This window comes from Thalassophryne amazonica, chromosome 11 (assembly GCF_902500255.1).
Source record: "Thalassophryne amazonica chromosome 11, fThaAma1.1, whole genome shotgun sequence".
NCBI lineage: Eukaryota > Metazoa > Chordata > Actinopteri > Batrachoidiformes > Batrachoididae > Thalassophryne > Thalassophryne amazonica.
Genome location: NC_047113.1, coordinates 53,202,515 through 53,228,297, shown reverse-complemented (window position 1 = coordinate 53,228,297; position 25,783 = coordinate 53,202,515). Strand labels below are relative to the sequence as shown.

General features: G+C 39.4%; 1 protein-coding gene across 2 annotated transcripts; it reads left to right on the top strand.

Annotated features, from left to right (window-relative positions):
* On the top strand, window positions 1-25,715 carry fhl1a (four and a half LIM domains 1a). Of its 2 annotated transcripts, none has more exons than XM_034181706.1 (6): window positions 1-143; window positions 19,866-20,047; window positions 21,242-21,419; window positions 23,700-23,869; window positions 24,104-24,290; window positions 24,744-25,715. In XM_034181706.1, exons 2-6 carry the CDS (start codon window positions 19,892-19,894, stop codon window positions 24,896-24,898), a joined length of 846 nt encoding a protein of 281 aa, XP_034037597.1. In that variant the 5' UTR covers window positions 1-143; window positions 19,866-19,891; the 3' UTR covers window positions 24,899-25,715. The 2 variants fall into 2 exon arrangements, with proteins under 2 accessions (XP_034037597.1, XP_034037596.1); XM_034181705.1 differs by lacking the exon at window positions 1-143 and adding an exon at window positions 12,631-12,784.
* The last annotated feature ends 68 nt before the right edge of the window (window positions 25,716-25,783 follow it).

Here is a 25,783-nt window from a genome sequence, read left to right as displayed (position 1 = left end):
TTTTGTTTTTTTTTTTCTCTCCTCTCACTGGACTCCCTCTTAATAAAAGCGCAGCTTCGCCTCCGCAGCTTTTGCGTCGTGACCAAAACGTCCGGACGCACTGATCCGGATCCACTGACGCTCGTCCTTTACGCACTGGAGAGGTGAGTATAAACTGCTCATCACTTCATCATGTGTAACACAGTGCTCATCCATTCATAGAAAAGGCGTTATTTCAACTTAATGTGAGTTAGTAAATGTCGCGCAGAGGCTTCCTCGTATTTCTTTAGTTAAGGTGTGTTTTTGCGCACTGTTGCGCTGCGCTAATTTCCGCTGTGCTGAATTTAAAGTATTTTTTAAATGTGTGCTCAAAAGTTTTCATCAAAATGCTTGCAGAAGTGGAAATAATACGCGACAATAAAATACTACCTTATATTTAATTATTCCATTAACTGCACATTTTAATATAAAAGCAGTTATTTAAAAATGTTAAATATCATGTTTGATTAATATAAAAGTGTCTGCTTCACTCTTTATATTAACTCACCTGTCGTTAATTAAAAAAAAAAGAACATTAAATAATACATGCACAGCACAGTGCTGTGGTGATTCCCAAAGGGTGGGCCGCGGTCACCAGGTGGGTTGCACAGACGTGCTGTGAGAGGTCATCAAAAATAAACAACGTTCAGTTATGTTTAAAATGTTTAAAAGTGTGCAGAATTATTTAAAAAAAAATATAATCAGAAGTAATGAAACAAATTCACAGGATTTACTTGTTATTTTTCATTTCTATGACCTAGTTTGGAACTACATCTTCTTAGTCTCATGCATCAAACCAAACTGTGAATAAAGGTTGGGATGGGAGGCAGAAGATTCTCAGATTTCAAAGTGTGCTACAGCATTCTTAAATTTAAGAATGGTTGGTGTAGCGTTTCTGTATAAATGTGGCTTGTGATATTTTCTTCATTAAGCCGAGAAAGAGCAAATGTATTAATCCAAATGGTTCATATTCAATCTGTGAGAATTATATTCAAGAAGTAACAGAACTTTTCAGATAAATAATAAAAACCCGAATACATTGTAGGTTTACAGCCAAGTGCTTCTACAAAGACAACAAACAATAATTAATGAACATATTAAAAAATGTAATAAGTCACCCAAATTAATTTAGTTTTTAAACAGGACGCACAGCCACACAAGATATTTTTTAGTCTTTAATGCTTAGCATTCTTTTATGAAAGTTATTTGAGCTTCAGAAGATTTTCATTATTTTTGCAGCCTCTTTGTATTATGAAGTGTCTTTTTTTGCACATTAAGCTTGAAGCACACTGAGTTTAATCAACAGCAAAGCTGTTTATGTTGTCTTAGATGTGGGTTTGTGTCGTTTTACAATGAATGGACTGCATTTTTAGTGCTTTCCCATCAGAATGAGAAGCTCAAAGCACTTTACAATGATGCCTCACATTCACCCATGTCAACATTTTGCCATGCAAGGTGCTCAACTGCACATCAGGAGCATCTATGGAATTATAGACTTTGCTCCCTCGTGATTTTCTGGTCTGGCGTGGGTTTGAACTGAGGATCCTCTGGTCTTAAACCCACCGCTTAACCACTAGACTGTCACCTCCCACCTCAATACCGCAAACTCAGTCAGATCCCATTCATATCCACCATTGGGCACCTCAAACAACCTCAAATGTTATGGTCTTCATACAATCAGCAGGGGGCAGTAAATATTCATATGAAAATTTCTGTAAGAAATTTAAACATTTTATATCCACGAACTGGCAGCATGGCCACATTCATGATAGTTATATTGTGATGAAACTGACAGCAGGGATAAGTACAAACATAATACCAAATATAAAGGAAAACAACCAAACAGTTGCTGAAATGCTGGATGCAGAGCCCAACAATTCGCAACCCTATGTCTGTAAAATTAGTTGCTAAGTTCCATCGCCACCTCTCAAAAGTCACCACCTCTCAAAAGTCACCATGTACTGTATCTGTCACAGCCAGGTGAAACACGGGTGTCCCTTTGGACATTTACAGCCGCTGGGGTCGTACCAATGAGGTTCCTGTGTGTTGGATCATGCCCAGAAAAGATGCCCGATGTTTCCTCATGATACAAGTGATCGATAGATACTTCACTTCTCACCTAAGTCTTGTTTGACACAAAGTCATTTCTGTGGCACCCACAGATCCTCCAAAGAGCCCTAGTACCAAAGACACCTAGTTGTCTCCTAAGGTCACCGGTTAGCATCCACGTCTCACAACCACACAGTAAGACAGGAAGCACCAGGATGCTAAAGACTTGGATTTTCATTCTTTTACAAAGATATTGGCCTTGCCAAATGCCTCTGTTCAGTGATCTCTTGACAAGCTCTTCTCAGGTGTTTCTTAACGTCAAAGGCTGGAGGATCCAGTGACATGAATGTCACTGCAGAGTGAATATCTCTGTGAGTTCAACACGTTCACCACATGCAGACAGACGTCTGACAGCCAATTCCAGAAAGTCATTGAAAGTGTGGACCTTGGTCCAGAACAACCACAAACCAAGATGATCTTATCCATCACTTGGGTTCTAATGTACTGCAATTCCTCAAAGAGCACAGTATCATCTGTGAAGGCAAGGTTAGGAAACCTTTCCTCGCCGACAACACTGCTGACCCCAAATCCAGTTTTATGACTTATGTGGCCATTAATTGACTAATGATCTGTCCAGAGTTTGTCACTCACCTATAGAGTAAATGTATTTTTTCTTGATATAGTCTGTAAATTAATATTTTATTCCATCTCTAATGAAATAGTTTGCAATAGTGTCTGATCTAACATTCGTCTGTATCACTTATGTTTATGTCCTGTAAGATCACTGGACTAAAAACCAACAGATGATTAAAAATGCAACAAAAGTGATCATAATTGACGGAACGTTTACAGTACTTAAAGTAAACGGGCACAAAATCATACTTAATGGATTTCAGGTTAGTAGATTATCAAGAAAATGGTTAAAAATAATGATGTTCAGTTAACCTACAAGTTTTTTCACCCTGTTGCCATTTTAAAAGATTACAATATACTGTGAAAATGTAAAATTCATAATGCAGTCTGATAAAAATGCTGCATCTCACAGCAGGACATTGTTTGATTCCATCAGCTCGGTGCTGGACTTGCTGACTGTGTGGAGAATAGAACTGGCCACATATTGGCTTGAAAACACATCCATCAGCTAACGTCTCCACCCTTCTGGTTTGGCAAGTTGCCAAAGCAAATGCATGATGTCATTAAAGAGACCTGGAGATTACAGTCCTTCCCCTGGCCCACTGGACCTCCTTGTGGCTCTAGAATGACTTCACCGCTCCTCAAAACCCATAAAACGCTAGGCAACCTAAATTAAAAATAGGATCCAAAAGTACATTTCATGCACCACTTTTAATAAAAGAGTCTTAGATTTATGATGCACATCAGTGTGTAGACATCCAACATCACATTTGGAGATTATTTGGTGGTGTAAACCCTCGTGTGTTGTGTATAATTTATAGCAGTGTTGAGTGGACATGTTATACTCAGTGTGTGAGCTCTGGTCTCCATCAGACCAGCTGAGCATCTGCCACATTAAAATGACTGGTGCCAGCAGTTTATTCAGGCACAGACCTACGCTTTAGTTTCAGCTCTTCTTTCATAACAATCCAGTCTCACGAGTTTTTTTCGTGCTCCCGTCATGAAATGATTCAAATTTTCGTGACATGGAAGGTCTTCCACCACTGTTCCACCAGCAATCATTTTGTGAACAAAAGAAGACAAGCATACAGATGACAGAGGTCATGAAAATTACAGCTACATTGTTTGTACATAGTTACACTTGCCTTGCACTGTGTGCTGCTTTGCATTGGGTGAAAGATGAGCCCGTTCTTCTTCTCACTCTTCATCTCACGCTGTCCTCTGCATGTTCCTCTGTCACACCAACCACCTGCATGTCCTCCCTCAGTACGTCCAAATCCTCCTCTTTGGCCTCCCTCCTCAACTCCTGCCTGGTGGCTCCATCGTCAGCATCCTTCTCCCTATATACCCTGGGAGCCTCTCATGCATATGCCCAAACCATCTCAATCATACCTCTCTGACCTTGGCTCCAAATCATCCAAACTGTGCTGTCCCTCTGATATGTCCTGTCCATCCTCGTTACTCCCAACGAAAATTGCAGTATCTTCAGCTCTGCCACCTGTTGCTTTGTTCGCACCACCGTCTCCAAGCCGTACAACATAGCTGGTTTCACTGCCACATTTCTCCACCCACTCCACCCTGCCTGCACTCTCCTCTTCACCTATCTTCCACACACCCATTAGTTTGGAAAGTTGACCTCAAATATTTAAACTCATTGAGCTTCACCACCTCTACTTCTTGCACCTGCACTATTCCACTGGGCTCCCTCTCATTCATACATGTACTCAGTCTTAATTCAACTGACTTTCATTCTAGTTCTCTCCAGAGCATATCTCCACCTCTCCAGGCTTGTCTCAACCTGCTTTCTACTCTCACTACAGATCACAATGTCATCTGCAAGTCATCACAGAATCCTGTCTGATCTCTTCCATTAACCTGTCCAACATCGTTGTAAACAAGAAAGGGCTCAGATCTGATTCTTGACGTAATCCTGCGTCCACCTTGGATGGATCTCATTCTCAGTGCTGTCAAACTGTACTTGTACCTATCCTGCATATCCTGCACCACTCTCACATTCTTCTCTGCCACTCCAGACTTACTTAAACCAGAGGTGGGACAAAGTCACCATCAAGTCACTCTCAAGTCATGAATCAGCAAGTCCCAAGTCAAGTCTCAAATCATAATGACCACCAATTGTTTGCAAGCTGACTTGAGACTTTACTTGGGACTTGCAGATTGATAACTTGAGAAAGACTTGATAGTGACTTCGTCCCACCCCTGACTACCACAGCTCTCCTCTTGGCACCTTGTCATAGGCTATCTCTAAATCCACAATCATACAATGCAACTCTTAGCTTTGTCTACTTCTCCATCAACACTGTCAGTGCAAACATTGCATCTGTGGTGCTCTCTCTTGACATGAAACTATATTGCTGCTCACAGATCATCGCCTCTTTTCTAAGCCTAGCTTCCTTGACTTTTTCGCAAACCTTCATGCTGTGGCTGATCAACTTTATGTGTTTGTCTTGTTAGTGATTGATGATATTTTGACGATACAAGCTCATAGTAGCTGTGGGCATGAAGCCAGTAAAGGCTGTGGCAATCTGACATTTGACGTTGACCTTCACCCAAATGACTAATCTCTGGCTGACCTTGCCAAGACAGTTCTGGAATCCATCTAAGCATGTCCCACATTTGGTCCAAATAAGGTTGAAAATCAAATTCCTTGGCCTTGACCTTTGCCAAAATAAACTGAGGACAGTTTTGGGGTTAGCCTTCATTGGCATGCCAAGTTTTGTAGAAACCAACAAAAGGACCTGGGAGATGTAGGCCAACAAACAGACAGGTACACATGACCTCATATCCAATGATTGACCTTTGCCAAACTTGTCCTTTCTGTGTAATTCAAGAACCCCTCCCTCCATATGTGTACCAGGTTTGGTGTCTGAGTGAAAAATTTAACTCTCAACTTTCAGCCTCAATCACCTTGACCTTGACATTTGTTAAAATTGATCTTGTCTATGCAACTCCATATCCCACATACATATATGTATCAAGTGTGGTGGAAACTGGAGTGAGACCATAAATTTTGGCCTTCAACCCCAATGACTCTGACCTCAATGATTGATCTTTGATACATTTCATCTTTTCCGAGCGTTGCTAGAACCAACGCATATACATGTGTTTACCAAGTTTGGTGGACATCAGAGTTAAAATCTAATTTTGAGCTTTGACCCAAGTGACCTTAACCTGGGCTGAAACTAACCCTTTTGGGACAATTCCAAGGTGGACCTTCAACCACAAGTTTGGGGGAAATTGGACAAAAGGATTTGGGAGCAGTAGGAGAACAATCTGACACACAGACGGACAGACGTAGACAGAACTATGATGAGAATTATTGTGATTACCACTCAAAATGCGAGTCTGTGCAGAAGTGGACGGCCATGACTTGTTTTGAATTGAGGGGGTTGAGTCATTTGAAACCAGCAAGGGTTGAAGTGTTTGCTAGTTACCAGCGTGTCCAGTGCATGCAGAAGGTACTGTGTTGACAGAGCTCCCATCGTGACCTTTTGTCCACACATATCTGACCACAGAGCATCTGTGTCTTGTAGCTACTATACATCTTGACATCTGATTGCTGAGCTGGGATCAGTGTAACAGAGCACTGTGTGTGTGCTTGTTATGAGTGAGTGCTGTGAGTCACTGTTGCCCTGACAGATTTAATATGTCTCAGTGACTCAATGCCCCGTTAGCCCACTAACCATATTAGGAGGCTAAATGAGATGCTGTTGAGAGACGATGCGTCAGACACAAAAGATTTAGTTTTTATGATGTCAAGAAGTAAAGTGGATGGTTTAAATCTTATCCATTTAGGAACTATAAACCAAATTTTCTGTTTTTTTTCCCCTGTGTGTTTAGTCCCCACAAATATTTAAACTGTGTGCATCAGATGTATATCACCATATATTTCTATTTGTGTTTAAGACATTTTAAATCAAATGAAATCTAATCAATTTTATTTATATAGCGCCAAATCACAACAGTTGCCCCAAGGCGCTTTATATTGTAAGGCAAAAGCCATACAATAATCACAGAAAAACCCCAACGGTCAAAACGACCCCCTATGAGCAAGCACTTGGCGACAATGGGAAGGAAAAACTCCCTTTTAACAGGAAGAAACCTCCAGCAGAACCAGGCTCAGGGAGGGGCAGTCTTCTGCTGGGACTGGTTGGGGCTGAGGGGAGAGAATCAGGAAAAACACATGCTGTGGAAGACAGCAGAGATCAATCACCAATGATTAAATGCAGAGTGGTGCATACAGAGCAAAAAGAGAAAGAAACACTTAGTGCATCATGGGAAACCCCCCAGCAGTCTAAGTCTATAGCAGCATAACTAAGGGATGGTTCAGGGTCACCTGATCCAGCCCTAACTATAAGCTTTAGCAAAAAGGAAAGTTTTAAGCCTAATCTTAAAAGTAGAGAGGGTGTCTGTCTCCCTGATCTGAATTGGGAGCTGGTTCCAGAGGAGAGGAGCCTGAAAGCTGAAGGCTCTGCCTCCCATTCTACTCTTACAAACCCTAGGAACTACAAGTAAGCCTGCAGTCTGAGAGCGAAGCGCTCTATTGGGGTGATATGGTACTAAGAGGTCCCTAAGATAAGATGGGACCTGATTATTCAAAACCTTATAAGTAAGAAGAAGAATTTTAAATTCTATTCTAGAATTAACAGGAAGCCAATGAAGAGAGGCCAATATGGGTGAGATATGCTCTCTCCTTCTAGTCCCCGTCAGTACTCTAGCTGCAGCATTTTGAATTAACTGAAGGCTTTTCAGGGAACTTTTAGGACAACCTGATAATAATGAATTACAATAGTCCAGCCTAGAAGAAATAAATGCATGAATTTGTTTTTCAGCATCACTCTGAGACAAGACCTTTCTAATTTTAGAGATATTGCGCAAATGTAAAAAAGCAGTCATACATATTTGCTTAATATGCGCATTGAAGGACATATCCTGATCAAAAATGACTCCAAGATTTCTCACAGTATTACTAGAGGTCAGGGTAATGCCATCCAGAGTAAGGATCTGGTTAGACACCATGTTTCTAAGATTTGTGGGGCCAAGTGCAATAACTTCAGTTTTATCTGAATTTAAAAGCAGGAAATTAGAGGTCATCCATGTCTTTATGTCTGTAAGACATTAAGCTGGTTAAAGATGCCTTTTACTGAGTCACTGTGCAAGAAAAAGAAGATGCCAAGACACCATGACAAGTTTGAATTCTGCGCACAATCGTTGATTGGACCAGTTAATCCAGATGACACAATCCCTTGAATGGAATATTGATTTTGTCTGATTTTACATTACTCTAGTTACTCCATCTTAAACATTCTTGATTTTATGCTAGCTGGAAGTACTGATAAGTGCTGGGTCCACAGAGCTCCAAAGTGTACGAGGGCTGTCCGTAAAGTATAGGTCCTTTTTATTTTTTTCAAAAACTATATGGATTTCATTCATATGTTTTTACGTCAGACATGCTTGAACCCTTGTGCGCATGCGTGAGTTTTTCCATGCCTGTCGGTGACGTCAGTCGCCTGTGAGCACTCCTTGTGGGAGGAGTTGTCCAGCCCCTCGTCGGAATTCCTTTGTCTGAGAAGTTGCTGAGAGACTGGCGCTTTGTTTGATCAAAATATTTTCTAAACCTGTGAGACACATCGAAGTGGACACGGTTCGAAAAATTAAGATGGTTTTCAGTGAAAATTTTAACAGCTGATGAGAGATTTTGAGGTGATTCTGTCGCTTTAAGGACTTTTCACGGTGCAAGACGTCGCGCTGCACTCTCAGGCAGCGTCATCAGCCTGTTTCAAGCTTAAAACCTCCACATTTCAGGCTCTATTGATCCAGGACGTTGTGAGAGAACAGAGACGTTTCAGAAGAAGTCGGTAGTATGCCATGTTTGTGGCGCTACATGCAGTGTTGCCACAGTTACTTTGAAAAAGTAACTTAGTTACTTTACTGATTACTCAATTGTAAAAGTAACTTAGTTACTTTACTGATTACTCAATTGTAAAAGTAACTAAGTTAGATTACTAGTTACTTTTTTAGTTACTTTTCCCAGCTGCCGACAACAACCCTCTGCCACCTCAACATGACAATGATACCTGTTTTGCCAAAACTCACTTTATAGTCACCCTTTCTTGACTTCAATGAAAATAAATACTTGTTTTATAAAAAGTAAAATAAAGACCTCTTTCTTGACCTCATATTTAACTGTTGACAGCACTGTAACAGTAAAACTTGCAATTTCGAGCCTACATTGTTTATAAAGGTAACTATTAAATTCTAACATTTTTCTAACATTTAAATTCTCTCTAAACATTTTACTTGTCGAAATTATTATTATTTTAAGCAATATTAGTTGTAGTAAAAAACGGCTTCAAAATTGCACCTTTAATCTAGGGGTGTTGTGGGGGGGCACATCCTTGCCCCACGCCCCCATTCCATCTGGATTCGCCCCTGCTTTGGCGTTTGAGCACAAAGAATGGGTAACATTTATTTATGCAGAAAACATGACCAGATTTACAGGTAAGAAAGTTTTATTGCGTTTTCACATCATGTGGTCCTCAGAAAGAGAGTTTAGGTGCATTTGAGTGGAAAATAGTGTTAGTTGTTGACGCGTCGCGGAGGATCAGCTGTTTTTAACGACCAGATACGGAGCGGCTCAGCTCAGAATTCTAAATAAAGGAGGAAAAAAAGTATAAAAATGTCTTTGTAAAGTTCAGTGCAGGTGTGCTGATCACCGCGCTTTAAGAGGTGAGGACGAGTCGAGCAGTTGCAAAAAACCGCGGATTAAAAGCTCACAGCTCGCTGAAAGTGAGCAGTTCAGTCGAACCCCGACCTCCTGCCCACAGACCAAGTTTAATGCTGTTATCGACCCACAATGAAAAATAATAGTAACGCACAGTGACATGGAGAAGTAACTTTAATCTGATTACTGATTTGGAAAGATTAACGCGTTAGATTACTCGTTACTAAAAAAAGTGGTCAGATTAGAGTAACGCGTTACCGGCATCACTGGCTACATGTAAACTCAGTTTGGAGCTGTATTACTTATAAGTACAGTGTGTTCCCCTTTGTGCATACTACAGCCCCACCAAAATGTTCCAAAGGCCTCGACCTTCAACACCTTTAGCTACATGGAAAAAATGGTGACTGTAGTTATATAGAAAATCAGTATTTACACAAAACGCACAGTTACACAGTGCAAGTGATGGTATTGGGGAGAAATAAACATTAATTCAAATAATGAGATAAAATCAAAGCAATAGAGGAGGAAGAACTAATTTCCTAATGAGATTGAAGCGGTTTTTGTAGGCGTCATAGTTCCTTCCTGATCATTAATTAGTCTTTGTGCAGCTAATCTAACTGGCTAGCAGACAAGGTTCCATTTACAGTAATGGACTGAAATCAAATCATTAATTATAAGCAAATACCCTCAACACAACGATGCAAACTTAATTTTTTTCTGTAGCAATCAGCCTCATGGTCTCCTCTAGTAATGTTTCAATATGTCTGTATTTTCATCGATCCATGCCAGTTTTCTACCCTGTGGTCAACTTCAAATGCTCTTTAAAAAAATACATTCTATGCTTTCATGTTCTTTTCCAGCAGCTGCTGCAGGTTAATAAGCAAGAAGAGAAATGTTAACAAAGCAGAAGTAAAAAAAAAAAAAATATATCTAGAATTGCAGCGGGATATAAGCTTGCCATGAGATGCCATTTGAGTTGACAAAATTACACCCTGTAAAAGTATAAACTGGACTAAAAACAGATTACTATGATTTCCACTCAGTTGTTTAAACCCTGAATACTACATACTCCATTCATGAAACTGTTCATTTATAATCTAGTTAGCCATTGTGCTAGCTAGCTACCATAGCCATTTTGCACCCTGCTCAGAGTGCCGCTCTCATTGGACCGATAGCTCTGCTATTTTAGCATTGTGGGATAGCTCGCCCACAAATTGAGCTCGCCAGACTACTTTCGCCACTCTGCTCAGCGTGCCGCTCTCGTTGGAGCGACAACACACAGAATGTGTCTCTTCCCAGATAGATCTCTTTCAGTGCAGCTTCTTGTTCTGACTTTAACACAAAGTTAACACCCAAGTCTTTAACCGCCAACTTTAAATGGTCATCAAACCATTCCAATTCCTCTGCATCAAACTCCATCGTGTCAAAGTTTACAGTGTGCTTGAGCGATAACAGGTGAAGTTGCTCATAAATTTTATGTTTTTAAAATATTTTGTACTGCCACTCTAAAACCTTCAGTTATCTTTATAATTTTATTACTCATAAATTTTAGAATTAATTTAGATGATCTATACTCATCTCACAGGAATATATCACAATTATCTGGGAATTACTTTTTGCGCCAGAATTCATCAAGCACGTCGGCCGCGGGTACTAACACAGAATGTCCAGAAACTGGATAGTTGTTCGACCATAACGAGAGCTTCCACTTTTAGCTTGTCATAAGCTAAGATAGTGGCGCCCGTGAGAGTGTGGCCATTTTGCTGTAATAGCCTTACATGCTAGTTTAGCTAGTTAGCATGCATTAGGCTCAGAAATTAGCCTGCTACACATGTTTGATATCAAATAATTTATTTTTCTTAGGTGCTTATTCATGAATTTAGAGAGTTTAACACTGCAGCATTGCATATGTGTTTGTATTCATCTTCTCTTTTGACAACACAGTATTTGCAGCTTCCACCTGCCAGTATTTTAACAGAGCAAATTAAATTTGAATATTGGCAATCCCTAATGACCACAGCATTAATCAAATAATTGAAAATACTAAAGAATATGATTGAAAATGAGAAGAAAACATAAAGTGTTCTTTCTACAATTACTCATTTATCACCTATTAGATTTTACATTACAGTTATTTCTTAGATAACTTAGTGCAAGTGTTTCTAATTCAAATATAAGCAAATTGTGAAAAAGTATCAATTTAAATGAGTGGTGCTGATCATGATTAATAGGGATTTACACCATAACAATCACATACATTCATGAAAAAAATGTATGTTTTATTCTCATCTTAAAATCACAATGTCACTATTCAAACTCACTGATGTTTAGAAATTATACATCGATCTATAATATGGTGGTGTGGTGGATTAGTGGTTAGTACTGTTCCATCACAGCAAGAAGGTCCTGGGATCACTTCCAGTCCAGGGTGTACCCCTCCTCTTGCCCTGTGATGGCTGGGATTGACCCTTGATTGGAGTAAGTGGTATATACATAATCAGTTAACTAAATACGGTAGAAGCAGATTTTTCTTTGGGTATGGAAAACATTTTCAGTGTTGAGTGATTTTTTTGCAACAGCTGCCTTTTGGTTATGTGTCAGGAATGTGCTCGGCATTTCGTGGGAATCTTACAGGAAATACTCTCTTTTGGGATACAAATCACCAAGATAAGAGATAAAATAATTCACATCTGATGATGTGTCTTTTTCTTTCCACCCTCCCACCCCAAAAAACAACTTTTCAAACTAAAGGCTTTTTAAAATCTGGCTCGGCTCACTTTCCAGCATAGTTTCCAGGATAATACGGTGTCTTGCATGGACACTGACATGCACTCACAGTCACAATTTGTAAAATGACACTTAAACAACACCACTGTGCTTCGTAATATTAACTTGCAGTGAGTCATCCCTTGGCATTATGATGTTAAGTGATCTTACATGTCATCTGTATGTGTTGTGAACAACAAATCAGTTTGCAGTGGGGCAGTGGGAGTATCCACTATCCCTGCAGGGCCCCCGTTCAAAGGCTTCAGTTTTACCTCCTGATGTTACGCCAGTGGAATGTAATCTCCATCACTTATTCTGTCCCTCTCTCTCATCCCCTCTGTTCTCTAATGCATCCCCTAAAAAGGAATTGAGGGACGCAGGTTGGATTTGGCTGTGGGTTTGCGGGTGTGTGTGGGTTACAGAGGGGTATATACAGACTCGATTACTTAAGGTGAACGGTGCACAGGTTTGACCCAGCTGTGGACGCTGTTAACGTCTCCTCCTCCTCATCCTTCTTTTCTGCCATCTGCTTTCCCTCCTGCCTGGAATTAAACATGTCTTTCTACAAACTCTCAGGTAGAAAAAGTCTGTCTCAGTGCTGAACGTGATTTAAGTTGATGTGTTTCTCTGTAAACATGTACAAAATGTAAAGTTGTGTTGAATACTGGTTTAAAGTCAGTGTCTGGACTAAAGTCATAATCAGCATAAAAAAATATTTTTATATATGTTATACACTGGACTATGCTTTGCTATGTTTATTTATGCACACTTTGGTCATTTTAAATTTTGTAATGAAGATTTTATTCTATTTCACATTTTTGTATTAATGCAGTAATGTCAAAAGTGAACCGATAACAAGGTTTTATCAAACAATTACGCTGCACAATTAATTAGCAATTTTGACGTTCATTAATGCTGGTAATTTAAAATTGTTTTGCTGTTATAGTTGTGTAAAAATGTGTTTTCAAAGATTTATTATTGAAACTATATTATAAAGCCAGTAACAATGTTGTTAAAAACCCAAACAATTATGGTAAAGGTATTGAGGGCCATTGTATACTCAAAACAGCTTATTCTACTTATGCCATCTGGTTCCACAAAAGCTGATTGTTTATATGGAAAAGATAACAATGCAATTAATTGTAACAACTTGTGTGATCGTTTTTCACCTTGCTTTTCCCATTAAAATAACCAAGTTGTGTGAAACCAGTTGACATACAGTATGATTAAATAAATATAGCATTTAATTTCTTAGAGTGTAACTGAAACTACAATAGAATTACAGTTAAAATTACAGTAATGTTACCCGACTGCAAACTGAACTACAGTGTTGATTTATTACAGGAAAATTCCAAAGGAATACCAATTTAAAGTTGCATTTACTTAAAAAATGGGATGAAATAACACATTATACAGAAACAAACTAACTGTGAAAACTATATTTTAATACATCTAAGATATAGATCAATGGCATTTTAAATACCAACTGTATATAAATACCTAATTTCAAAGAGAATGAAACCTCGTCCAGGTGATGTGGAGGACGGACTATACTAAAACAGACACAGCGTCCATCTACACAATACACACTGCTTTCATATTACACATAGTCAATATGATCAGCAGGCAAATGTTTCTTAGTACATAATTTTAAAATAAGGAGTACAAATAAGTTTGAGATGACTGAATAACAACGCTCACCCACCATTTACACTGTTTTTATTTACACTTTTTTACCAACATTTTGGTTTTTATTTACAGTAGTGCAAGCTTGTCAAAAAGTCAAGCTGTCCGTCTTTTACTTCACTTGTTGCTTTTCTGTGTGAATAAATCACACTAATCTGACTTGTGATAGGTTAATGGCATCGAACAGCACTGCTGTTTATCCAGTGTGATTCAGATTCATTGCATTTTTTTGCAATTAAATTCCCTCCAATTGGTCGACTCCCATCTTGTACAGGGCATACCACCTGTCTCAGTTTGGAAATCAATGTACATATCTGACCATGGAAAAAGAAAAAAAAAAATCTAGGTTTTACATTGCATTTCTACAAGTATTTATCTCTCACAAATATGTGGCACAAAGTGGGATCTACTTATACCCAAGGATTCTACGGTGACTTAAAAAATGACATCATCACATCTCTAGCTTAAAATATCAGTCCCTAAATTTATGAATATTCAAAGTAATGTTTTTTGTAAAAGTCTTGCAAGACAAATAATGGAAGCACTGTTTCACAATGATAAAAATCAGAGATCATGACAAGACAAACATCAACTGCATACATGCCAATACTCAGTGAATGCAAGCGTGAATATCAAACATGTTCCTTTTCAACCTATGTTAATTTTTGCAATGAATTTTATTTGGTTGACTTTGCTACTCAGCGGGACAACTGGAAAATCTGTGGGATCCCTAAGAAGTTGTTGGAAATCATAGCTTACACACAGAAGGAGCAGGAACAAAGTCTCTAAATTTATCCGATTGAGGACTGGTGTTCATCAGGGATTGATTCTGGCTCCTACTCTGTTCAGTGCATGCATATTGGGTAGGGTTGCGGAAACCAGTGGCTTGGGTGTTTTTGTTGGCGAGGAAAGATTTAGTGACCTTGACTTAGCAGACAAACTTTATGGAATCAGTGGACACCCTGATTGCAGCACTGGAGAAGCTGAGTGAGGAACTGGAGTGTCTGGGTTTGTGGTTGTCCTGGATCAAGACTAAGATCCAGTCTTTCAATTACTCCTGGACTCAGCCATCAGAAGTACATATGTATGTGGTGAACTTGTCAAACTTGTAGAGATATTCACTTATCTTAACAGTGGCATTAATGGGTCCTCAGCCTATGAAAGCGACAGATGCCTGGGAGGAGCTTCAAGAGTCATGAGGTTACTGGACAGAGGTGTTTCACAATGCCAATGCCAATGCCTTTGCAGGACAGTACCAGTCAAATCTTTCTCATCTTCCTATACAGTTGTGAGACACTAATATTCATCAGAAACAATTGCTTCATTTTCCCTGAGGGAACGTACTTCACTTAATTCACTTAGATTTGTATGTAGGCAAATTTTTACTTACTTGTTGCTGCACGCTGACGCTGTGTTGCTGTTTGCCTTGACAGTTCTTGCTTCACCACTGGGGGCAGTGCTACATCCTGGTACTAGAAAACATAGAAACCTGAAGTGGAAACAGCTTAGCATAGACGTGCACAGTTTTTGGACATTTTATGCATTTCAGATGAATGAAAACAAATCTTACCTAACTTGACCCAAACCCCTTTTAAAATAACATTAACGGCAAAGCTGGGAATCCGGAAGAAGTTTTGGGAGCACAAAATCTCCCAAGATTTTCCAAGTGTGCAGACTGCGCTAAACATCATCATATTGTAGACTGAAATTCATGTGGATTTATTGGCATGTCATAGAAACATTAGGCTTCGCTTTGTTTGACTTGCAGTGCAGATGACACGTGGGTGAGGGGTGTCAGTGCATCACAAAGCCTCTGCATCATGTGATCATCCATCATGTGATTATCCAAAAGGAGCTGCAGCACAGTAAATTAATACATTAATAAAAGTGGCCTTTAAAAAAAAAAATTCTATTTGAGTACTTGTCACCTTATTTGCAGTAATTAAATTGTGCAGTTATGGTGGACCGTAACTCTAACATGTTGGGAAACAAATTTTTAAGTTTTTTTTTTTTTTTTTTTTTTTTTTTTTTAAAGGCCACTTTTATTAATGTATTCAGCTGTTAGCTGAATAGCCAAATCAAGACAGTTGTGTACACAATTCAGCTAACAGCTAATTAGGACAGTTATATTTTTCATTAGCTGATTCGCTTTTCAGCTAACTTTCAGTTAGCAGATTAGCAGTTGTTGAAGCTAACTTTTTAGTTTGGTGTATCATAACTGAATAAAGCTTATGAGGGACGATTTCTCAACATCAAAACTTCACATATTCTCAAGAAATGCTGGTTTCTCAGTATTAGATATATCTGTGTGTTTATATATTATTTTGTTTTCTTTGCTATTTGTTTGGCTATTACATAATTACTTAAATGGTTATAGTTTTAGTTTGCTATGTGCTTAAACATGCATGTGGAACTGGTTTGAACCATTTTTACCACTTAGAACAGAGAGATTCAAGTTACAACATAAGTTTCAATATGTCCCGTCATCGCACAGGTTTGGGCAGGGGTCCAGACATCCCTCTATGCCCACGGGAGACAAGTAAGGATTTGCAAAAATAAGGTCCACCTTTTGTCACGCCCATATTGTGTTTTATAAAAACTGTTTCAGTATTTTGTTCGGGGTTCTGAACGCATGGATCTCCTGCGAGAGAGAAATTCCTCAGAATCCGGGCCTGTTTTTCACTGTGATTTTGAATAAATTTAATCTGAGAAATAGTTTGACTTTGTAAGGGACAGCATTACAATAACAACCGGGATATAACTAACATCAGAATGCAAAAGATGGAGAACCGCGCCCTACTTTTTCTGGGTTACTACAGGGAACATATTGCCTTTCTATCTTTGAGTCACTGTTTAAAATCAACCTCATTCTGACCTTTATCTTCTAAAGAGGACCCCTCTGTAACGGGGCCACAGAGGTCAGCTCCCACCACAGCTGATGGGTTATACCGTTCCTGATTGGCAGGAAGCATCTGTCACGCGGTGTGTGACAAAAGATTAAGCTCAAGGACTGGACACAACTCAGCTGAACCCACAATAGTTGTGCAGTCCCAGTAGTCATCACTCTGCATCCTTCTCCGTTTGTCCCCTCTGGAAGGTCAATGCGCTTTAAATAGCCAACGTCTAGAATAAACTCAGTGATGAGGCGCCAGCATTGTGATTTGATAAGATCGGTGGATCGGGTAGGTTTGACCTGGTTCGGTGCCATTGAGTGCTACCAGGAGGTGACTGGGTGGGTTCAGTTCTCAGCTCGACCTTTATTCCGGCAACAGGGCTGCAGATGCTCAGCTGTGATCCAAATATGCTCCCAGCCGTCCACACGCGTACACCAGGGGCACATTACGCATTCCAACAGGCTCGTTTCTGTCACATCAACTGTTTACCACATCCTGCTTTAATAGCTCCAACCCACTTTCATAAATATTTTTGTAGTTCCTATGGTTGCCAGAAGAAAACGACATTCCATCCATTGTTTCCCGCATTGCTCTTGTGAAAATCTGATTAAGATTTTAAATAAATGAATAAATCACGTTAGGAAAACCTGACACACTGCTTAGCTGACCATCCCAAGAGAGACAGCCAAACTCAACAGAGGTGGCACCAGAAACGTTTTACTTGGTGGATCACCATTTATATTAAATGCGCAAATGAGCATTTTAATATCAATTTCAAGTGTTCACTACATACGTCAGTTAATTCAAACATTAAATATTAAAAATAAAAGTTTTTTTTGGCAGGTTCCAGCTTTGGAACTTACTGCTATTTGTACTTGACATTGTTTGAGCACTGGTGGACCATTTTAAAGAAAACACTATTATTAGGTTATTTTCTTTAGTACAGCTTGCCAGTAGTCAAAAGCAAGTTGCCAAGATAACAGCATCGGGTAATCCTTGAGCTGGTAAAAATGTATGAAAAATAGAAAAATAGCTGGATAGCTTCTGTAGATGATGAGGATGAAATTATTAATTTGTGATGAATTTTGGTGCACCAGATCACTGTCAAAAGCAACTGCATTTTTCCTATGTAATATCAAATAACCATGTCTGCCACCTGCTGGATGGTTAGTGACTGGTTAAATATCTGTTAGTAACTGCGATGTGAAACACAATGCCTTCTATTTGGACAGGTATGGGACAATGTATACAATAGAAGGGGTAAATGAAACCGTACTTCAAGAATGAATAGAACATGTGGCTGGTGATGTTGCGAAACTTTTAATCTGTACTGCAAATTGATGATCGCAAACTAAAAACACTGCTTCAGACATTTCAACAAAACTCAAGTTTGGAACATTGTCCCAGAGTCCACATGAAAATGAAGACATCACTTGCTGAGCTCTGCCACCTGATGTATAATTCAGGAATCTTCCTCCATATCAAGTTATGAATTCCAATATTTAAACGGTGCAGTCTGTCCTGTGTAAGCCTGATCCAATCAGATCTCAGAACCTAAGCAGCGTGGGCCCACTTTAGTACTTGGATGGAAGACCTGATGCTGTGTGTGTGTGTTTCTCTGAGTAAAAGCTTTGTGTCAGGAAGGGCATCCGGCATAAACCCTGTGCTAAATACCAATGCAGATATGTGCTGGATCTGCTGTGTTGACACTGAACAAAAACTGGAGCAATCGCAAACAACAGGTGCATGGTCTGTACGTGTACAAGCTATTTGTAAAGATTTATGTTTCACATCTGGAATTCTGCCAAATCTGGATTTTTTGTTTGTTTTTTTTTAATCTATGGAAAAGCAATAAATAGAACTAAACTAAATTCACATTTCTAACAGGAGCTACAGGATGTGCAAACATGAAACACCTACAGGAAAATAAAACACTGTGGTAACAAATATCAGTCTGGAGAAAGGATGCACTTTAGGTGGTGCTATTCTCTTTATTCTCTTTAGTCCATTTTTAATCCTGGTAGTTTACAAAATAATGTATAAATGTTGCATTTTGTGAGTCGTGTGAATCAGCTTAGTTGATCACAGACAATACTGTACAGATGGGGCGCTATAGCACCGGATCAGAGAATATGAAAAACAGAGGCAGACTCATGAAGGACACCTTGCCATACAGTTTTTCCACACAACATTGCGTTAAAGCTCATGGCAGCCAAACATCATTTGACAAACCTTAACATAGACAAGTATTAGGGTCTGTAAAGTCAAAGTCACTTTGGGTCTTTCAGGGATTAGCCTGGTCCACTTATCACGTGTAGGTTATCTATGGTCAGTGATCTTCTGGGGAAATGTAACATTCTGGCACCTTTTGTGAGTTTCCGTCAAACGGAGGTTCAAAAACAATGGATTTTCAATGTCAGCTTCCAATGGCGTTATCATGACACTCCAGCCCCATCAATCCCCACCCTAGACCTGCCTGTGACACTTGACCTTACACTTGGCCATTCCAGGAAACTACTTGGTTGTGTTCCATTGGGCACGGCCCACGATGGGGATGCAGGAATGTTGATGAAAGAATAAGCGAGGCAACTTAGTTTACGATGTTTACAGTGGCAACCAATAAAATGACCTGCATTAAGTGCAAATACAAGAGGAAGCATGCGTGCAGGCTGTGTGGGGTGATGGTCTAAAAATACGACCTCGGCTTACCAGGGGAGATAAAGCGTCTGCAAGCCATCCAGACAATCTGGACTGTTTTCGTCCCTCACATACAGAACTTGCCTCATTCAGCTGGAATGCTGCAGTTAAAATTCAGCCTTGAAATCAAAAATATCCTCTGCCTATTGCAGAATCTGGAGAATCACATTCAGATTTGGCTGCTAAGTGCACCATAAGAGCCTTCTGCTCAAACCCAACGGTAAAGACATTTGTAGTCTATACTGCTATTGAACTTAATAAATCAGATTGTGCTGCTTAATGGGATCATTTAGCTCCAGATGTCAGCAAACACAACACAGACTGTCTGGTGTTTAGTGGAAAATATAACTCTTGATGAATATATATTTTCTCCCCCACAGGTCCTAGGAGTTACCTTACCTCCACCATGACCGACCGCTTCAACTGCTACTATTGCCATGAAAACCTGCACGGGAAGAAGTATGTGCAGAAGGACGACAAGCACGTGTGCACCAAGTGCTTCAATAAACTGTGTGCCAACACCTGTGCCGAGTGCAAACGTCCCATCGGTGCCGATTCCAAGGTGAAATACAGCATAGGAACACGCTGATACTGGAAACACTTTAACACTGCAGTATCACTGCTTTTCTTTTCATGATCCAACTTTCAGGTTTACATTGCATATTAGTATCCCAAATGTTTTGGTGACAGCACTCCCCTGAGGTCTGCTCCACATGATCACAATGTAAAAATCACAATACTGGTGGACATTCCTGTGCTGTGAGCGCTCATGCATGGAATATAATAACTAGAAGGGTATTTATTTGAGTCCATGCTTAAGACACCTGTAAGTCCTTTACAGACTCTGAGTCCCATTACTGTTTTTTTTTCCCCCATGGATTCTGCACTGTGATGTAGAAGAGAGTCTACAGCTCCTCCTGGACAGGACACTAGTCCATCACAGGTTACATCCACAGCCTAAGCCAGTGTAGTAAGGTGGACTGTGTTGAAGCAAAAGACAAGTAGCATGACCAGGAATCAAACCGAGGTCTACAAATTGGAAGCCCAACTCCTTATCCCATTTAGCTTCCTGTTTTACAAATGTTTGCTGTGTAGAATAATGTTAACTTATCATCACATGCATGCTGGAATATAGAAGCAATTCTAGCTGAAGTGAAAGAAACTAAGCACGTCAAGCTAAATTCTAACTTCAATGGCACCTGCTGCTCCTAATTTCCATCATGCATCCAATGATTATTCCTTGCAACAAGTAGGCATGTCCAGCAGGTGGCAGACAAGCTACATGTAGCATCATCTACACCTACTCCTACTTTCCATCATCCCTCCAGCAGGTGGTAGCATTCAGCAGCTCTATGGAACATTACATAAGTGAAGCAACATCTAATCAGTTTATTCTCAAATAGCACTTATTGTTTTGGAATTATTAAACACTCACTGTGCTTTACAGAGCACATGCCTAGGCTTTCCAAAGCCCAGGGGAAAAAAAACACATTTATCAGACCTGAGACTTTGGTATTGGCTTCAGTAACACTCACCATTCAGTCAGCTAAATGTGTCAAACAGCCAGACCATCACCATTAATTCGGTTTAAATCCTTTACAGTGTGGCATTTTTACTAGTCCCCAGTCATCCCTTCTTGCCGGCCTCACGTGTTGTGTATTTTATCCCTGAGTCTCATCCCACATGATGAATGAACAACCTGCAACAGGACTGTGAGGTTACCTCTTATAACGCTGCACCTCCTCTCTGCATTCAGGAGCTGCACCACAAGAACCGTCACTGGCATGAGGAATGCTTTCGCTGCGCCAAATGTTATAAACCGCTGGCAAGTGAGTCATTCTGCGCCAGAGATGATGGCAAGATAATGTGCGGCAAGTGCAGCTCACGGGAGGATGGCAACCGTTGCCAGGGCTGCTACAAGGTGGTCATGCCAGGTGGGTTTGCAGTGATACTACTTTCCCATTTAACAATAAAAATAAAGGTTCCAATGAACAATTCCAATATATTTTTAATCAGGAGCATGCATTTGCTAAATGTGCATCACAGTTCAAAACAGTCATAATACACTTTTGCATCCTGCATTATCTTGCTGAAAAATACAGACACTAAGGTGGTGCATTGTTGGCAAAAATACTTTGTGTCTGTTACTTTAAAGCTACAGTATGTAGGATTTAGGGGCTTTTATTAGCAGGAATTCATAAGCTTAAAATGAGCCCTTATGAGGGCCACCATGGTGCACCACCATGCTGATACAGTAGCCCAAAGGAGACAGACATACTCTGCCATTTACATTTTGTAGCAGGGTCAGAAGACTGAAGGAAAAAAAAAAGGAATCAGTGTATGCTCCCCGTTACAGTGCAGGTTTTAACAAATTTGTGAACCCTCGTTCTTTTTTTTTTTAGAACTGGAGGATCATACATACATATATTTCTTATCACAAAAGAAGAGGGAGCATGAATCCCTGTGACCAAAGAATCCATAAAATGAAGGGAAACAAACTGCTGACAACATAATGCAATCTGCAACCCGACCACTAGATGTCGATAAATCCTACATACCATAGGTTTAAAAAGAAAGGAGCTGCTGCTCACCATATTAACGTAATAATTATTAGTAAAATTAGTGCAAATATTCACAATATGTTGTAAGTATTAAGGCATTAAATACCACAAACCTTCAACAGAGTGCAAAAGAGTTTTTGCAGCATTAAGTATAATGAAGGTGCAAGCAAGCCAATAAATGTCTTTTACAACTTTATGTAATGATCAACCTTCGATATGGCCAAAGGTTTAGATCACATTTTAAGCAAATACCCACCACCTTTCCAAAACAAAACAAAAAACCCAAGAGCGAGGCATAACAAGGCACAGTAGCCTAAATTTATGGCATAAAAATATGTGCTTTTGATACTGTTGATCACGGTATCATGATAAACAGGTTTAGGGATCTGTTTGGGATTACTGGCGTTGTTTTAAAATAGTTTATGTCATAGTTATCTGAGAGATCATTTACTGTTTATATGAATTAAGTGATCTCTGAAACAACAATATTGCCTTGTGGGGTACCTCAGGGATCTGTTCTGGGGCCATTTGTTTTTACTGTATATATTCCCTCTTGGCCAAATTATAAGGCATTACAATAACATTTCTTATCATCTCTATGCTGATGACATTCAGTTATATTGTGCTTTCAGAGCCTCTGAGTTTTATAAATTGTCTAGTTTAAATAATTGCCTGACAGAGATCAAGCAATTGTTAAACAAGTTTCCTCCAGTTAAATACAGATAAAACAGAAACATTGATTATTGCTCCTGATCATGTTTTCAGAAATTAGGCGGCATATCAATTTCTTAGGTTCTTCTGTTCAGTCGAGCCTTAGAAATTTAGGTGTCATTTTTGACAGTTCAATGTCCCTTGAGCATTATTCCAAAACAGCTGGTTTGAAATTGTTTTTATCATTTATGGAATATTTCAAAACTCAGATTACTGGTGTCAAAGGTTGAACTTGAGATGATTATTCATGCTTTTATCTCTTCTCGTTTGGATTATTGTTAATGGTCTTTTTATTAGTTTCAGCTTTGGATTGCCTTCAGTCTGTACAGAATGCTGTGGCAAGGCTTTAAACTGGCACCAATAGAAAATCCCATATCACTCCAGTTTTGGTTTCTCTTCATTGGTTGCCAGTAAATTTTAGGTTTCATTTCATTTTCATTATTCTTCATCCTGAGTGCTTAGATCGTCAGGTCAAAGGTTGCTGTTGGTTCCATGTACGAGGTTTAAAACACGTGGGGATCGGGCCTTTCAGGTAGTGGCACCAAGGCTGTGAAATTCTCTTCCCTTGTCCCTACGCTGTATAGACTCCATTGACTGTTTTAAAAAGCAGCTGAAGACATTTTTATTCAGACAAGCTTTTAATTAATTTGTTTTATGCTGTATTCTGTTTTATATAGTTGTGATATATTTCCATTGTAAAGCACTTTGTGATTTTTGTCTGTGAAAAGTGCTATATAAATAAAATTTACTTACAAGTGTGATCTCTTTTTCATTGTTAAATTCTACACCATGATGCACCAAATTACCAGGCAGTCAACCTAAAAACTCAGCTGTACACCCCATTATTTGTTCCATCCTTTGTTGTACTTCAGTACAAATTGTTTTGCTCTATTCTGGAGACATTGCACTGCAGCATCACTTTTCATTGCTGTTCTGCTTCAGGCACCCAGAATGTGGAGTATAAGAATAAGGTGTGGCACGAGGAATGCTTCACCTGCTTTGAGTGCAAGCAGCCGATCCGCACCCAGAGCTTCCTGACCAAAGGGGACGACATTTACTGTGCTGCCTGCCATGACAAGAAGTTTGCAAAGAAGTGCTTCCGCTGCAAGCAGGTAGGACCACTGATGGTGGACGTTGAGACATTATTTGTAAAGTGCTTTGAGTGTCTGATGCAGATGGAAAAGCACTGTAAATATGTAAATGCAGTCCATGCAGCAGTTACTGTAAATACAGACCACAGACAATCAGACAGATTAAACTGCAGTTCACCACTCAGATAGATGCTAATAATGACTAGGTCTGTGGGGTTCGAACTCATGATGAATGAGATGTCTTCTCTTTCTAAGCCCATCACCTCTGGAGGGATCAGCTACCAGGACCAGCCCTGGCACTCCGAGTGCTTTAAGTGCCACACCTGCAACAAGGCCCTGGCACAAACTCGCTTCACCTCGTTTGAGAACAATATGTACTGCGTGGACTGCTACAAGACTGATGTAGCCAAGAAGTGTCATGGCTGCAAGAACCCGATCACAGGTCAGGGCCGATGTGCAATCGTAGTTTGAAACACATAGTATAACTACATGATGAGAAAGAAAAAAACAAAAAAAAGAATTCCTTCTTGTGTAATTGACACGTATGCATAGGAGCTATCATTTTTAGAGACTGAGCTGATGATTAAGTTATTTGCTACAAAATCTGATATTAAAGTCCTCCATTTTACACTTTCTTCCTTGACAAGATTATTTATCCTGAAAATTGAGCCAAATGTGTTAAATGTCACAAAGTACAAGGCTGCACAATTGTGAATTAAACAGTCCAGTTGTTTGTCAGAATATATGCAGGATTTATCAAAAAGACATGAACATATCTTAGCGAAGTTTGGTGGGGTGGGGGGTGGGGGTGAAAATGTTACTAGACAAAGACAGGATACATAAACTGCAGGAATATCTTGACATCCTACAGTTAAATACATTTGTGGTTCTGCAGGGTTCGGCCACGGCACCAATGTGGTGAACTACGAGGGCTACACGTGGCACGAGTACTGCTTTAACTGCAAGAGGTGCTCCCTCTCACTGGCCAACAAGCGCTTTGTCATCCACGGAGATCACGTCTACTGCCCCGACTGCAGCAAGAAGCTGTGAACCGCACAGCCGTCAGTCAACATCTACAGCTGAATAACATCGAACCTGATCTGCATACCGCTGAAGTAGTTCCTCAATTTACAAATTTGCAATCACTCTTTATATATGGGTACTATTTTAAGCCTCAGAAGAACCTTGTGTTGCTGAAAAGAGGTCAACACAAATCAATTTTAGTGGAATTTCCTTAATTGATGGAACTTTATAAATATGCACTGGCTTAAATCATTTAAATATATATACATACACACACACAAATATTCAATTTATTTAAACTCCATCTTTTCAAAAATTTTGCAGCTACATTCTGAAATATTTAAAACTCACTGTTCCAATTTCAAGACCCAGTATGACAGAATGTTACACGAAAACAGAATTTTGAATTATAACGACCACGAAACAAGATGTCAAAACATCAAATTGTTTTCTAAAGAGCATGCAACTGATGCAACTGAATTATATGAACTTTTGCCAATGTCAGTTACATTTTTTGTAAGTTTAGAGAAGTGTCCAAAATTCACTTTTCCATTATGAGATTTTGAATAATGCATGTATTAAAAAATAAAAACTACATAAATGACAAACATACAGCTACAACAACAAAAAAATTAAAAAGGAGTCTACATCCTTTCTGTATGTGAGCTTGTTTCATTGTTTGATTATAAACTTGCATATATTTTGTGGGATTGTGATATGCACTATTAGTCTGATCCAGGATTGTGTAGAGCTTTTTAACTTTTTCTGTACCTTACTGGAACCTTTCAGAAGGAATAACATGCTGTTATTTGTGCAAACTAGATCTCTGAATGGTTTGAAATAAGCAAAGAAGCATAGGAAGTGACTAAACGTTTTGTGTGATGCTGAAATATAATCTGCTCATGTATTCAC